Source organism: Populus euphratica, unplaced genomic scaffold (assembly GCF_000495115.2).
Source record: "Populus euphratica unplaced genomic scaffold, PopEup_1.0 scaffold230.1, whole genome shotgun sequence".
Classification (NCBI taxonomy): Eukaryota; Viridiplantae; Streptophyta; class Magnoliopsida; order Malpighiales; family Salicaceae; genus Populus; species Populus euphratica.
In genome coordinates this window covers 113,636-127,000 of record NW_011500083.1, presented here as the reverse complement: position 1 = coordinate 127,000, position 13,365 = coordinate 113,636, and the positions used below count along the sequence as shown (strand labels likewise).

Here is a 13,365-nt window from a genome sequence, read left to right as displayed (position 1 = left end):
GAAGTCTTCGACATGAATTCTGATAGTGCAGAATTGCTCCTGTATAGCTGGTTTAAAAATATAATTTATTTTTATATTCATGAACTTGTGTTTCACTTGTGGCACCTGCATATCTTATAATTTGGCTTGCAGGGCTCTGAGAAAGGGCAACCTTAGGGGGTCTCTACCTTCCAAACTTTCTGATACTATGAGAACTCTGCAAGTAAAATCCTATTGCAAGGGAGAAAAAATTTTGAATCGGTTTCATCACTTTAACTTGATTCTACACATATTTATCGACAAGCATAAATGTACTAACGGGAAATTTAGATGTTCTTATCATTTTTAGTGGCCATGAGTTTCATCTTCTCTTTCATGTTCTTGTTTGTTTGTTTGTTCGAGGTGGATCTAGAGACTAACGGATAGAATGTCACTAGTTACTCCCTGAGCACCGTAACAATTTTCCTCAACCTGGCTTCCAACTGCGTTCTCCAATTTTGTTTTTCTTGAAAATTTAGTAATAAAGGATCAGAACAAGTGCTCAACATATTCACTGATCCATTTACTAAAACAACTGCATTGGAGAATCTCAGATTTCCTCATACACAATGATGCCAACCAATCATAATCAAAATTAGATAAAACATCCAACAAAGTAAAAGATAAGAACTCTCTCTTCTTGATGTAAAGAGAAAGATATGCTATCAGAAATCAAATTTCTGAAAGGTATTTTATATTTTATTTATTACTTTGAATGTTCAGCAGGCCTAAGAAAATGACCATGTTGACGTGTTCCAAGTTGATGATATTTTTAAGCGTAGTCAAGGTGCTTGCCTTATGGTTGAAGATTGATAGAAACACTTTAGCGTACACTGGAAGGGGTCTAGGGATCAGCTCTGATGGGAACAAATTCTGGAATAACAGAATAACTCACAGCTGACTTTTACCAGGAGGCAAAACCGTGTGTGAAACACTTTGTCTGGTCTCTGTCCTGTCTTTTTCATAGCAGCAGCCGTGCTTTTATGGCTTCTTTTCTTCTTCTTTCTGTCGTGGCCTTTTTTTCTATTTCTTTGGCTAACTTATTATTACCCAAAAGTTAATAAAATCTCGACTATTATCTGGAAAAAAAAAAAGAAGGTGCCAAAACCTGCTGTCATGATCTGTAATGGTGGGACAAAGTGCTTTGATGGCAAAATAGTGGAAAATGAAAGAAGTGAGATGTTTAGTCTGATCTCTCCCAGTCACTCGCTGTCTCCCCTCTGAACCCGATGAAATCGAAGCCAACAATGAAGACAAAGTGCCATCTCACACACGGTTTTCAATATGCCACAAGGTTCCAAAATCTTTTATTATCATTCCCCCCACAAACAAGTCTTCCTTGTATTTTTCCACACCACAATTCCTTTCAAAATCTTTTATTATCATTACCCCCACAAACAAGTCTTCCTTGTATTTTTCCACACCACAATTCCTGCCTGATTGGACCATCGTAGGGTTCTAAAATATTTTCTTATCCATAATTTTCATTGTCTTCAACAATATATACATTTGAGTTTAACCATACACTTGACTTGTCTCAAGTAAGCTTCTCTGTTTACTTTTTAATGTTATGTTTTTGTAGAAAGTGCTTACTTGGTCTTTAGGCTGACTACAAAGTTTGTAAGCTACTAAGAGTGGTGCCCTGGTTCATCTTGAGTTAGTAGGATTATATGGTTTGAATTGACAAGCTTGTTAGCTTAGGATGTCAAATTTAGAAATTTGATTAGGCTAATTTAGGTGAAATGAGTATTTCTTGTTGCTTGATTGGTGCTGGATATGCTTTGGAATTTGGAGGGATTGTTGACAATATGCAATGTTTACTCAAAGTGGCTGGTTTGGTTTATGTAGGCAATCAACATGTCGTGCATGAGAAGTCTTGGCTGTGTTTTTGTGCTGTCCTATTGTTACTTTGTGCTCCAAACAGATGCACAACTCACAGATCCCTCAGAAGGTTAATTTCTGTCCAGAAGTCCTGATGTTTTCCTTCCATTTAATTGGATCTTTGATTTTTCTTCTTCCAATATCCACATGATGTGTTGAACATGTACAGTGGGCTGAAGTGTGTTTTACTTGAAACTAATGCTAAAATTGTCGTTGGCTGGAGGACAACAAGGGATGTACATAGCAGGAGAGCAAGTTGAGGAAAGTTTCTTGCCGGCGAATGACAATTAACGTCTTCGAACTTTTTTTTTTCTTTTTCTCGTAGTAGCAAATTTGAGAGTTCCATGCAAAAGATGAAAATCCCTCTTCTTCCCTCCTTTTCAGAATGAAGTACCAGGAGGCAAAACATCATATGGTTTTGTCAAATATGTTCTTGTGATGTCCAGATTTGCTACTCTTCTGCTCTGATGTGCTCCATCCCCTGCCTTTTTGCAGTTGCTGCATTGGTATCAGTCAAGAAAAGTTTGGTTGATCCTATGAAGCATCTCAGTAATTGGAAAAGGGGAGATCCTTGCGCATCCCACTGGACTGGCATTTTTTGTTTCGACACATATGGGACAGATGGATATTTGCACGTCCGAGAACTGTGTGTTCCTTTTGTTCTGCATTTTACTTTTGCTGTTATTGATTTATCTATATCCCTCTGATTTCAATGAACAAAGCAAATGTAATATGGTGCAGAAAAATCTAGTACTTCGCTTCAGTTGTTTACTTTATTTTTACGAATCTAATACGTTCTCAAGATGTGTTTCCTCATTAATTTACAGAAATTTGGCTATGATTACTCATCTGTTTTCAGTTTTGATGCAGGCAACTGCTGAGTATGAATCTTTCTGGACATTTAACACCTGAGCTTGGCCAACTTTCTCAACTTATAATATTGTGAGCCACAACCTAATTTCTGGACAACTCTACAATCTGTATGTAACTATTTCTAGTCAGTCCTTTTAGTTATCTAATGCCATTTCTTTGTGCTGCCTGTTGCAAGGGATTTCATGTGGAACGAATTGGATGGCAGCATACCGAAGGAGATAGGAAACATTTCATCTTTACAACTCCTGTAAGTTGGTTTCATTGTATAAGTTTGATATCCTTGTGAACAAGAAAGTATAATGCAAGAATCATCTTAAATTAGTTATCTGAGTTGTCCTTCGTTCTCAAGTTCAATTGATAGATGTAGCTCGTAAGAAATTTTTATGCTTAATATATAGAAGAGTTTATTAAGATGTTCTTATTATTCTGAAAGGATGTTCTTATTATTCTGAAAAGGTTCAGTTTTAGTGACGGTGTTTATGCAACTCTGATGCAAAAAATCGCTGAAGTCAAATGTGTTTTGAAGGGCATCGACATATTTTATGATTTGTGTCCATTAATCTATAAGATGAAGCTAGATTGATCATATGATTCGAGATAGTTTAACCTTGTGCGATTCATTTGGTAAACAGGCTCTTGAATGGCAACAAATTATCAGGTTTTTTACCTGATGAGCTTGGCTATTTATCGAAATTAGATCGACTACAAGTGGACATGAACTATATCTCGGGTCCAATACCAACATCATTTGCCAACTTGAGCACAGTGAAACATCTGTAAGTTAAATGTCTCTGCAAGTTTCCCCAAAGAGTTCAGCTTTTTCCGACACATGTTATCTGCTTGGATGTGATTTTGCAGCCACATGAACAACAACTCGATTAGGGGTCAAATCCCACCCGAGCTTTCCAAATTATCCACTCTTCGTCACTTGTAAGTTCATATTGCAGCTACTTCGTTCTCATTTCTGTTGTTCAACAATTCTCTTGGTGATCATCCCTGCCGAATGTTGTTGGTTGGTATTTAAGGATATGTTAAACAATGTTTCACAGGCTTTTGGATAATAATAATTTATTTGGGTATCTTCCACCAGAATTCTCAGACTTGCCGGAGTTGCGCATACTGTATGTTCCCTTATCACATTATGTAGACTTTTATTTAGATAATTACTTTATTTACCCATCATAAAAGGTCATTTCTCTTAGAGCATGCTCTTAGTTTTTGATGTACATGGATTTGATCAATAGTTGCTTGTCAGTGATGGTTTCCGTCCTGGAAAAAACTTAGCAGCTTTAAGTAACATGCTTATATATATATTGTAATTGATTAAATCCATTGATAGTTCCCCCTTCTCACCATGCAGTCAGCTTGACAACAACAAATTTATTGGCTCTGGGATTCCAGATACCTATGGCAACCTTTCCAAATTAGCAAAATTGTAAGTTCTATATAACCAACTGTGCCTTCATAAACACAGTTTTAAATTATGCAGAGAAGGAAAGTGCATGCTCTTAACCAGCACTCTCTGTCTCGAGTTTTTAATAGACAAACTGATGTTTAAATCCAGTCACTAATGAAGGTGAATTATTAAGTACTTCTTTGCAAAATCACATTCCACTTCTGGAGTCGGGAGGCTTCAAGTGTTTCGCCATTGTGTTAGCTGATAATTTTACTCTTTCGTTTCCTAATCTTCTTCGACGAGATAGAAGTCTCAGAAATTGCAGCCTACAAGGAAGCATACCGGGCCTTAGCAGCATACAAAACCTTTCATATCTGTAAGTGGTATCTGAATTTCATACTATAACACAACTGTTGCCTTTCAGTTAATGTTATCGGGCTCTTGTTGCAGGGATCTAAGCAAGAATGAGCTCAATGGACCCTTGCCACCAACACTCTCTGATAACATAACCACTATGTAAGTAAACCAAAGTATACTGGTAGGTTTTTCTGTTCAAAAAGGAACATAAAACTATTAATTCTTGACAGTACAGATTTCTATCAGGGAGATTTGATCTTCTATTGATTGAAATATATGCAAAACAATGTTATATTTCAAAACCTGTTGATAACCTAATTAGTTTTTCTTTAAGGTATTCCTGTAGTTGAAACTTATTCTTGTTTGATGCAGTGATCTATCAGATAACCATTTTAATGGATCTATACCAAGAAGTTTCTCAAATCTTCCTTCTCTGCAGAGACTGTGAGACTCTATCTACATGTCTTTCTTTTGTACTAAGAAATTAGTAATTTACTGTAGTATCTTTAGAGCATCATTTTCAAGATGCTCTTAATGTCTCAATTAGATGATTTTACTTGTTGATGAGGTTTCCGAGTAGCTTTGGAACAAGGATTATATATTGAAGAATTGATTAATTTTTTGGTTCTAACAATCTAATTTATTCTTTACATTTAAGATGAATGGTAACTAGTATTTGTATAAGGTTACTTTTAGCAAAATTTGAAAACTTTTAGATTATTAAATAAATATTTTTTTAGAGAGAAAGAGAGAAATGTTATTTTAGAAAGAGAAACCTTAAAAATATATCATAAAACGAGTTAATCCTATTTTTGCTGAATTTAGGGTTATTGTCCTAAAGTGATGTCGTGTCAATCCATCTTGGAAGCGTTTTACGAGTGCCCTAGAAAGACCATGTCAATTCCTTTCAAGATAAATTATACAATTATACTTGGAAGACTAAGTCAATTCTTTTTAATTTATTTGGGTATCTTCCACCAGAATTCTCAGACTTGCCGGAGTTGCGCATACTGTATGTTCCCTTATCACATTATGTAGACTTTTATTTAGATAATTACTTTATTTACCCATCATAAAAGGTCATTTCTCTTAGAGCATGCTCTTAGTTTTTGATGTACATGGATTTGATCAATAGTTGCTTGTCAGTGATGGTTTCCGTCCTGGAAAAAACTTAGCAGCTTTAAGTAACATGCTTATATATATATTGTAATTGATTAAATCCATTGATAGTTCCCCCTTCTCACCATGCAGTCAGCTTGACAACAACAAATTTATTGGCTCTGGGATTCCAGATACCTATGGCAACCTTTCCAAATTAGCAAAATTGTAAGTTCTATATAACCAACTGTGCCTTCATAAACACAGTTTTAAATTATGCAGAGAAGGAAAGTGCATGCTCTTAACCAGCACTCTCTGTCTCGAGTTTTTAATAGACAAACTGATGTTTAAATCCAGTCACTAATGAAGGTGAATTATTAAGTACTTCTTTGCAAAATCACATTCCACTTCTGGAGTCGGGAGGCTTCAAGTGTTTCGCCATTGTGTTAGTTGATAATTTTACTCTTTCGTTTCCTAATCTTCTTCGACGAGATAGAAGTCTCAGAAATTGCAGCTTACAAGGAAGCATACCGGGCCTTAGCAGCATACAAAACCTTTCATATCTGTAAGTGGTATCTGAATTTCATACTATAACACAACTGTTGCCTTTCAGTTAATGTTATCGGGCTCTTGTTGCAGGGATCTAAGCAAGAATGAGCTCAATGGACCCTTGCCACCAACACTCTCTGATAACATAACCACTATGTAAGTAAACCAAAGTATACTGGTAGGTTTTTCTGTTCAAAAAGGAACATAAAACTATTAATTCTTGACAGTACAGATTTCTATCAGGGAGATTTGATCTTCTATTGATTGAAATATATGCAAAACAATGTTATATTTCAAAACCTGTTGATAACCTAATTAGTTTTTCTTTAAGGTATTCCTGTAGTTGAAACTTATTCTTGTTTGATGCAGTGATCTATCAGATAACCATTTTAATGGATCTATACCAAGAAGTTTCTCAAATCTTCCTTCTCTGCAGAGACTGTGAGACTCTATCTACATGTCTTTCTTTTGTACTAAGAAATTAGTAATTTACTGTAGTATCTTTAGAGCATCATTTTCAAGATGCTCTTAATGTCTCAATTAGATGATTTTACTTGTTGATGAGGTTTCCGAGTAGCTTTGGAACAAGGATTATATATTGAAGAATTGATTAATTTTTTGGTTCTAACAATCTAATTTATTCTTTACATTTAAGATGAATGGTAACTAGTATTTGTATAAGGTTACTTTTAGCAAAATTTGAAAACTTTTAGATTATTAAATAAATATTTTTTTAGAGAGAAAGAGAGAAATGTTATTTTAGAAAGAGAAACCTTAAAAATATATCATAAAACGAGTTAATCCTATTTTTGTTGAATTTAGGGTTATTGTCCTAAAGTGATGTCGTGTCAATCATATCCTGGAAGAGTTTTACGAGTGCCCTAGAAAAACCATGTCAATTCCTTTCAAGGTAAATTATACAATTACATTTGGAAGACTAAGTCAATTCTTTCCAAGGTAAATTATGTAATCATAATGAGAGACTAAACTAATCTCATCCTTAGAAGGTTGATGAGAGGATTTTAGGCATGACCTAAAGAAAAAGAAAACATCATTGCTCTAATAAGTTATTTCATAAATAAGAAACTTATATTCTTAGTCAATCGATGGCTTGGATATCTATTCTTTGTTGAGATCATGGTCTATAAGTGAGGAGAAAATAGAGTTTCTTCGATAGAAGTTTTCTAGGTAGTTAACTCATTTTCTTGTTGATAATTGCCAATGAAACTTCACATGTTTTACGGTTTGAACCAACATTTCATTTTGCACTTGTTGAAAGTTTTTAGGTTTCAATAAGATTCATGAAGTTGACAAAAAGTGCAGCTTAAATATGTTTGTCTCAACAAGTCCTTAGGTAAATACGAAAAATCATGTTCTGACTTAATAATAAAAATATTGTCTAGCCTTCCGACTCTCTTACAAACAGTGCGCATCAATTATTTGCAGCATATTATGTATTCCATATTGATTTGGAACATTATTGATAATTAAAGTAGTCTTTGTTTCTATAGGAGCTTTATTGATAACATGAACAGGATCATAAGAATACACATCACCCCCCTAGTTGAGTAATGTTATTGCCCTGGAGAGCTTCTCTTGATTGGTATACTAGTGTTTAATGAGGAGTCAAACTTAATTGAGGAGTTGTTAATGCTTTGATAGAGTAGTTGTGCCAATAGCTATAGGAGATCCATGATACGTTCCATCTTAGACATACCATGATTGTTTATAATTGATAGTGATTAGAGATGTCAAAAACTAGTTATGGGAGAATAATTGATAGCTTTTTTATTAGTTTTTCATAAATGGTGCTAATGATAAGTTTCTAAAAAGGTCCAAGTAGCTTTGGAGCGAAACTTATAGATAACCGATTAATACCTTATTTCTAACAATCTAATCTATTTTCCATGGCCAAGGTGAGTGGTGCCTAGTAAGCCAGGGTAACTGGTACCTATAAAAGTCTCATTCGGTAGATTTAGAGACTCTCAAATTCTTAAGTAAGTATCTTTTTGGAAAGAAAGTATAATGATATTCTAGAAATCATAAATTAGAGATAAGTATCTCTTGCACATCATAAAAAAGGGATAGATATACAAATCATTAATATTGATGGAAAAATAATAGATTCTTAAAAGACTTTTTATATATCTAGAGGTGTTAAGAGATAAATATCTTTAACCTTAAATTTTATGTTAAGGATCACAAGAATAAACAACTAAAGTCTTGTGGTCCAATATAGGGTTAATAAATATTATTAATTCTATATTTATTTTGGGCTTAACATGATGCCAAGTTCAAGAATATTGAATCTGGTAGCTCACCAAACTCACATGGTTGAGTTTAAATGGTTGAGTTTAAGGATATTGAAACTAGCAGCTCATTAAATTAACATGTATTTAGGCTTAGTATATAGCAGAGTTCAACAATATTATATCTGATAGTTCACCAAATTCATGTATATTTGAGATTAAGCTCAATAATATTAGGTTATTACCTTATTTTTGGCTTTTTAAACATGGATTCCCACAAAAATAACATATATAAAACATCATAATTCATCACTTTCAGATGTCATGTCCATTAAACATCATATTTTCAATGTTCCTATATTACAGGTCTCTCGAAAATAATATGTTGATCGGTTATGTATCAGCTAACATGTGGCAGAACATGTCGTGCACTAAAAGTGCCGGCCTTACAGTGTAAGAACTGAAAGAAGAAATTAAATGAAATCAATAACTTTCCGCATGAACTCTTATATTAAAGACTATTTAAACTGCAAAATACTGTTAACTTCTGCTTCTGTGCATATGAAATGCAGTGATCTCAGGAACAATTCGCTTTCAAGCATTTTAGGAGAAGTGAATCTGCCAGAAAATGTCACCCTGAGGTAGTGTTTTTGTAGAGTAATTGATACAATATTTTCTCTTCATGCTCATCCAGGCTTTGGACACAGCCTCAAATAGAAAGCAAGGATTCAAATACAAACCTCCTGCTGATTTTCAAATGCCACAATAATGTTAATGAAATTACTACAGATGGAAAATGAGATCGATACTTCAGCATACAATGTTTTTGGTTTTATACTCGTCAACTAGATTCTCATTATCTTAGTGCTTTTATTCAGGCTTGGAGGCAATCCTATCTGCCATGAAGCTAACACACCAAACATTATCCAGTTCTGTGAACCTGAAGCTGGAGGAGATAAGACTCCTGAAAGGCTAACAAATTCAAAAGTTTCATGTTATGTTCAATCATGTCCAACAGATGACTTCTTTGAATATGTTGCATCATCTCCTGTGCCATGCTTTTGTGCAGCCCCTCTCAGAATTGGATACCGTCTTAAGAGCCCTAGCTTCTCTTATTTCACACCACATGTTAATCAATTCGAGGAGTACGTAACGCGTTCTCTTAACATGAGCCCGTATCAGTTGTCCATTGATTCCTTTTTCTGGGAAGAAGGACCTCGTCTAAGGATGTATTTGAAGCTCTTTCCTCCAGTTAATAATGTTCATTCAACAATGTACAATGCGACAGAGGTTCAACGAATAAGAGATATATTTGCATCATGGCACTTTCCTCCAAATGACTTCTTTGGACCATATGAGCTTCTCAACTTCACCCTACTGGGACCTTATGCACAGAGTATGTACTGTTGCTACTTCTTTCAGGCTAAAATGAAATTCCAAATCCTTAGCTAAATGATGTTGAATTAACCTTTATGCCCTTATGTGTAACTAACATGAGTCTTTGTGTCTTCTATGAGAACAGCATAAGTATTTGAGATCACATAAATAAGTTACCAAAAACATCATGTCTTAGCTTTACAATCATTCCTATTCTGCAAAATAAGCATCTCCCAAGCCTGAAGATTTTCCGTTAGCATTGAAGTACAATTTTAACTAGGAATTCAGTGCCCCTGCTAACAATCCTGGAAGGATGAGTTCAATTGTATTAAATAGCTCTTATGATCTTTATAGAGTGACAATGTTTTTTCTCTCAATACTTTCATAATGGTATGGATGTTCATGGTGATATACAACATTTTCTGAATCACAGTTCATCATGTATATGAATCTCTTAAACATAGACTGCAGGTTTAGCATTCTCTAATTCACTGATGGGTGACTACTGTATGCCCCATTATTTTTTTTCTCCAACAGTGAATGTTGAGTTCCATAAAGAAGGTATCAGTAAGGGTGTTTGGGCAGCCATAATACTAGCTGTTATTGCCTGTGCTATTGTAATAATTTCAGCAATCACAGTTTTGATTATTGTAAGAAATGCCAGATACAGTCAGAGGCTTCCAAGAAAAGATTTATGTAAGTCTGTCATTGTGACTAATAAGTATTTGTTTCTTCTAATACTATCATATTTGGCTGCACCTGAAGAAGGTACATGAGACTATTTTGTTTATTTGCCGCCTTAACAGTACAGATGAAAATTGATGGAGTGAAGAGCTTCACTTTCAAAGAAATAGTCTTGGCTACCGATAACTTCAACAGCGCGACACAAATTGGTAAAGGAGGTTATGGAAAGGTTTATAGAGGGGTTTTACCAGACAAAACAGTGGTAGCTATAAAGCGAGCCGAAGAAGGATCCTTACAAGGCGAAAAGGAATTTTTGACGGAGATCAAGTTGTTGTCAAGGTTACATCACCGAAATCTAGTTTCGTTGACTGGATATTGTGTTGAAAGAGGGGAGCAGGTAATATTTTTAGGTGGTGGATGTCATTTCATATAATTTTTTTCTGGCATGTACTTTTTTCTATCCCGTTTGTTCTGGAAAATCAAATGAGAAGGGCATATTCGAGGGGTCCCTGGCAAGGGGGCGGGGGCGTAGGAACTTGTTTGTTCAGAAATGCAGGACTGCATAAGCATCCTGAAAGCGCAGTAGGTTCCTGGAAAGGACCTGTTGCTTTTATTTACCATGGCTTAGGTTCTTGCCATCGAATTTCTCCAGGAAAATATCATCAGCTCATTCAGAATGTGAATTGAGATTGGGATTAAATTTCATTAATTTGTTTTGAATCTCTAAGAGGCTTTCTTTCTCAACTATGTTCTTCATTTCATTCTGCTTATTGCGCACCAATCGAGTTTTGTTCGGCCATCTTACAGAGTGGTTTTCTAAATCCTTTTTCTAAGAAATTAAATGGATTTGATATGCTTTTGCATCTTTATTTGCAAAGTTTGATTGGTTACTTGTTGAATCAGCCTGCTTGTGTTCTTTGTCTATGCACAGATGCTAGTATACGAGTTCATGCCGAATGGTACCTTGAGGGACTGGTTGTCTGGTATAAAAATCTGTTAAATCTTTTTATCTGTTATCTACTTCATATCTCCATGATACTCTCCTAGAGTGTTTATAATATTCTTAAGAACCTTTAGGTCTTATAATCACATGTCGTTAAATGCTGGAATGAATATAGATTCAGAGTTGGCTAAAGGTGTGGTTTAACTGTTACAGAGGGCTAAAATCGGACGGAAATAATGTTACAGTATTAGATCTAGACAATTCTCTACTTCATTTTCAACACCATAGACTATTGTAATTCCTCAATTACTATCCACACATTATCGTTTATTTAGAACATTAACCTTTTAAAGTGCTGGGAGTCTCAAAATTGATAGCTGCTGTTGCATGTGGCTAAAGATAAGGAGAAGCTCAGCTTTGGAACAAGGTTAAGCATTGCTTTGGGTTCAGCAAAGGGGATCCTTTACCTACATACTGAAGCAGACCCTCCAGTATTCCACCGAGATATTAAGGCTAGCAACATACTTTTGGACTCTAAGCTTACTGCTAAGGTTGCCGACTTTGGACTCTCACTTCTGGCTCCTGTCATGGATGATGATGGATATCAGCCTAATCATGTATCTACAGTGGTGAAGGGAACTCCAGTAAGTTGGACTCCATTACGAAAATAGCCATGCAGAAAGGATGCTTTGTTACATGGTGAATATGGAATTTCTGTCAAAAGAGAGAATATTTGTTTGCTGAATGGTTTTCTGATCATGATGCTTTAAATTCCTTTCAAATAGTTCATAAGATGTATTCCAAAGAACCCAAAGAATTAAAATTTAGACAGTACGGATTGCAGCAAATCAATTTCCGATTTGGAGTCTCTTCTGATTGTTTTGAACTTTTCTGTTCTGCCATCATTATAGGCCATTTACCTGTAATGGCCTGTATCGTTTCAGTACTAAAACTCTTGGATTTTGTTATTGAATATGCAGGGATACCTTGATCCAGAATATTTTTTGACCCGCAAGTTGACAGACAAGAGTGATGTCTACAGCCTTGGAGTTGTATTTCTGGAGCTCTTGACAGGAATGCAGCCAATATATCGTGGAAAAAACTTAGTCCGTGAGGTATTGTATGTGATGCACATTGATCTTTCAGAGACCTTGAGTTCTCTTCTACTCACACTGCATTCAAATATTGATCAAATAACTTTTTATTTAACACAAGGATAAAAAAAAATGGTTTCAGGTAAATATTGCTTGTGAGTCAGATAAGATGTTCTCCATCATAGACAGAAGAATGGTTTCCTATCCATCTAAATGCATCGAGAGATTTGTACCTTTGGCACTCAATTGTTGCCATGATGAGCAAGACAAGCGGCCATCAATGGTGGAAGTGGTCAGGGAACTTGAAAACATTCTCAGAATCTTGCCAGAAACAGAAACTACTGAAACATATTCTCCTTCTGCTAATTCCAGGAAGACCACACCCACATTTTCTGGCATGTCAGCATCTTCATCTTCATTCTGCACAAACAGGGATATATCCAACTCGTCCAGTCACTTGGGAGGTGATCTTAGCAGTGGTGTCATTCCATTCATACCGCCTCGTTGATATCAAAATTAGATGACCTTTGTACTCATTTATCTCTCTCCCCCTCAAATTGTGCATGAAGTTTACAGGGAAGTGGATGAAGGAACCATTGATGAAGCAGAAAACATCATGTTCGTAGAATTAAAGGAATTATGAAGAGTGGTTCAGTACTCCAGCGAAGAATATTCATGTATTTATAAGGATATATACATGTTTGAATTTACAGATAAGATAAAAACTGTAAAATACAAAGAATCAAAGATTCTAGTTGTCAGATATTGAACAAACAACTGAATAAGAAAAGTAATATGTCGTTCCTATAATTTCTATTTTTCCTAGATATCTTGTCTAACACCCCC

The 13,365-nt window shown here is 35.2% G+C and overlaps 1 protein-coding gene and 1 long non-coding RNA gene across 6 annotated transcripts; both read left to right on the top strand.

The window, feature by feature from the left end:
* Window positions 1–1,421: 1,421 nt before the first annotated feature.
* LOC105108861 (probable LRR receptor-like serine/threonine-protein kinase At1g06840) lies at window positions 1,422–13,339 on the top strand. Of its 4 annotated transcripts, none has more exons than XM_011003340.1 (21): window positions 1,422–1,586; window positions 1,867–1,969; window positions 2,395–2,545; window positions 2,770–2,841; window positions 2,948–3,019; window positions 3,405–3,548; window positions 3,631–3,702; window positions 3,822–3,893; window positions 4,133–4,207; window positions 4,476–4,544; window positions 4,619–4,684; window positions 4,898–4,969; window positions 8,788–8,874; window positions 8,994–9,062; window positions 9,300–9,817; window positions 10,336–10,494; window positions 10,596–10,879; window positions 11,414–11,465; window positions 11,825–12,069; window positions 12,406–12,545; window positions 12,662–13,018. In XM_011003340.1, exons 1-21 carry the CDS (start codon window positions 1,584–1,586, stop codon window positions 12,663–12,665), a joined length of 2,529 nt encoding a protein of 842 aa, XP_011001642.1. In that variant the 5' UTR covers window positions 1,422–1,583; the 3' UTR covers window positions 12,666–13,018. The 4 variants fall into 4 exon arrangements, with proteins under 4 accessions (XP_011001642.1, XP_011001641.1, XP_011001640.1 ...); XM_011003338.1 differs by having other exon boundaries at window positions 1,426–1,586; window positions 10,605–10,879; window positions 12,406–12,540; window positions 12,662–13,339; XM_011003337.1 differs by having other exon boundaries at window positions 1,426–1,586; window positions 12,406–12,540; window positions 12,662–13,339.
* Window positions 5,481–6,112, top strand: LOC105108860 (uncharacterized). 2 transcript variants are annotated; one of them, XR_839137.1, is made up of 3 exons: window positions 5,481–5,537; window positions 5,777–5,851; window positions 5,993–6,112. It is a non-coding gene; the product is annotated as an uncharacterized LOC105108860 (long non-coding RNA). The 2 variants fall into 2 exon arrangements; XR_839136.1 differs by having other exon boundaries at window positions 5,981–6,112.
* Window positions 13,340–13,365: the final 26 nt, after the last annotated feature.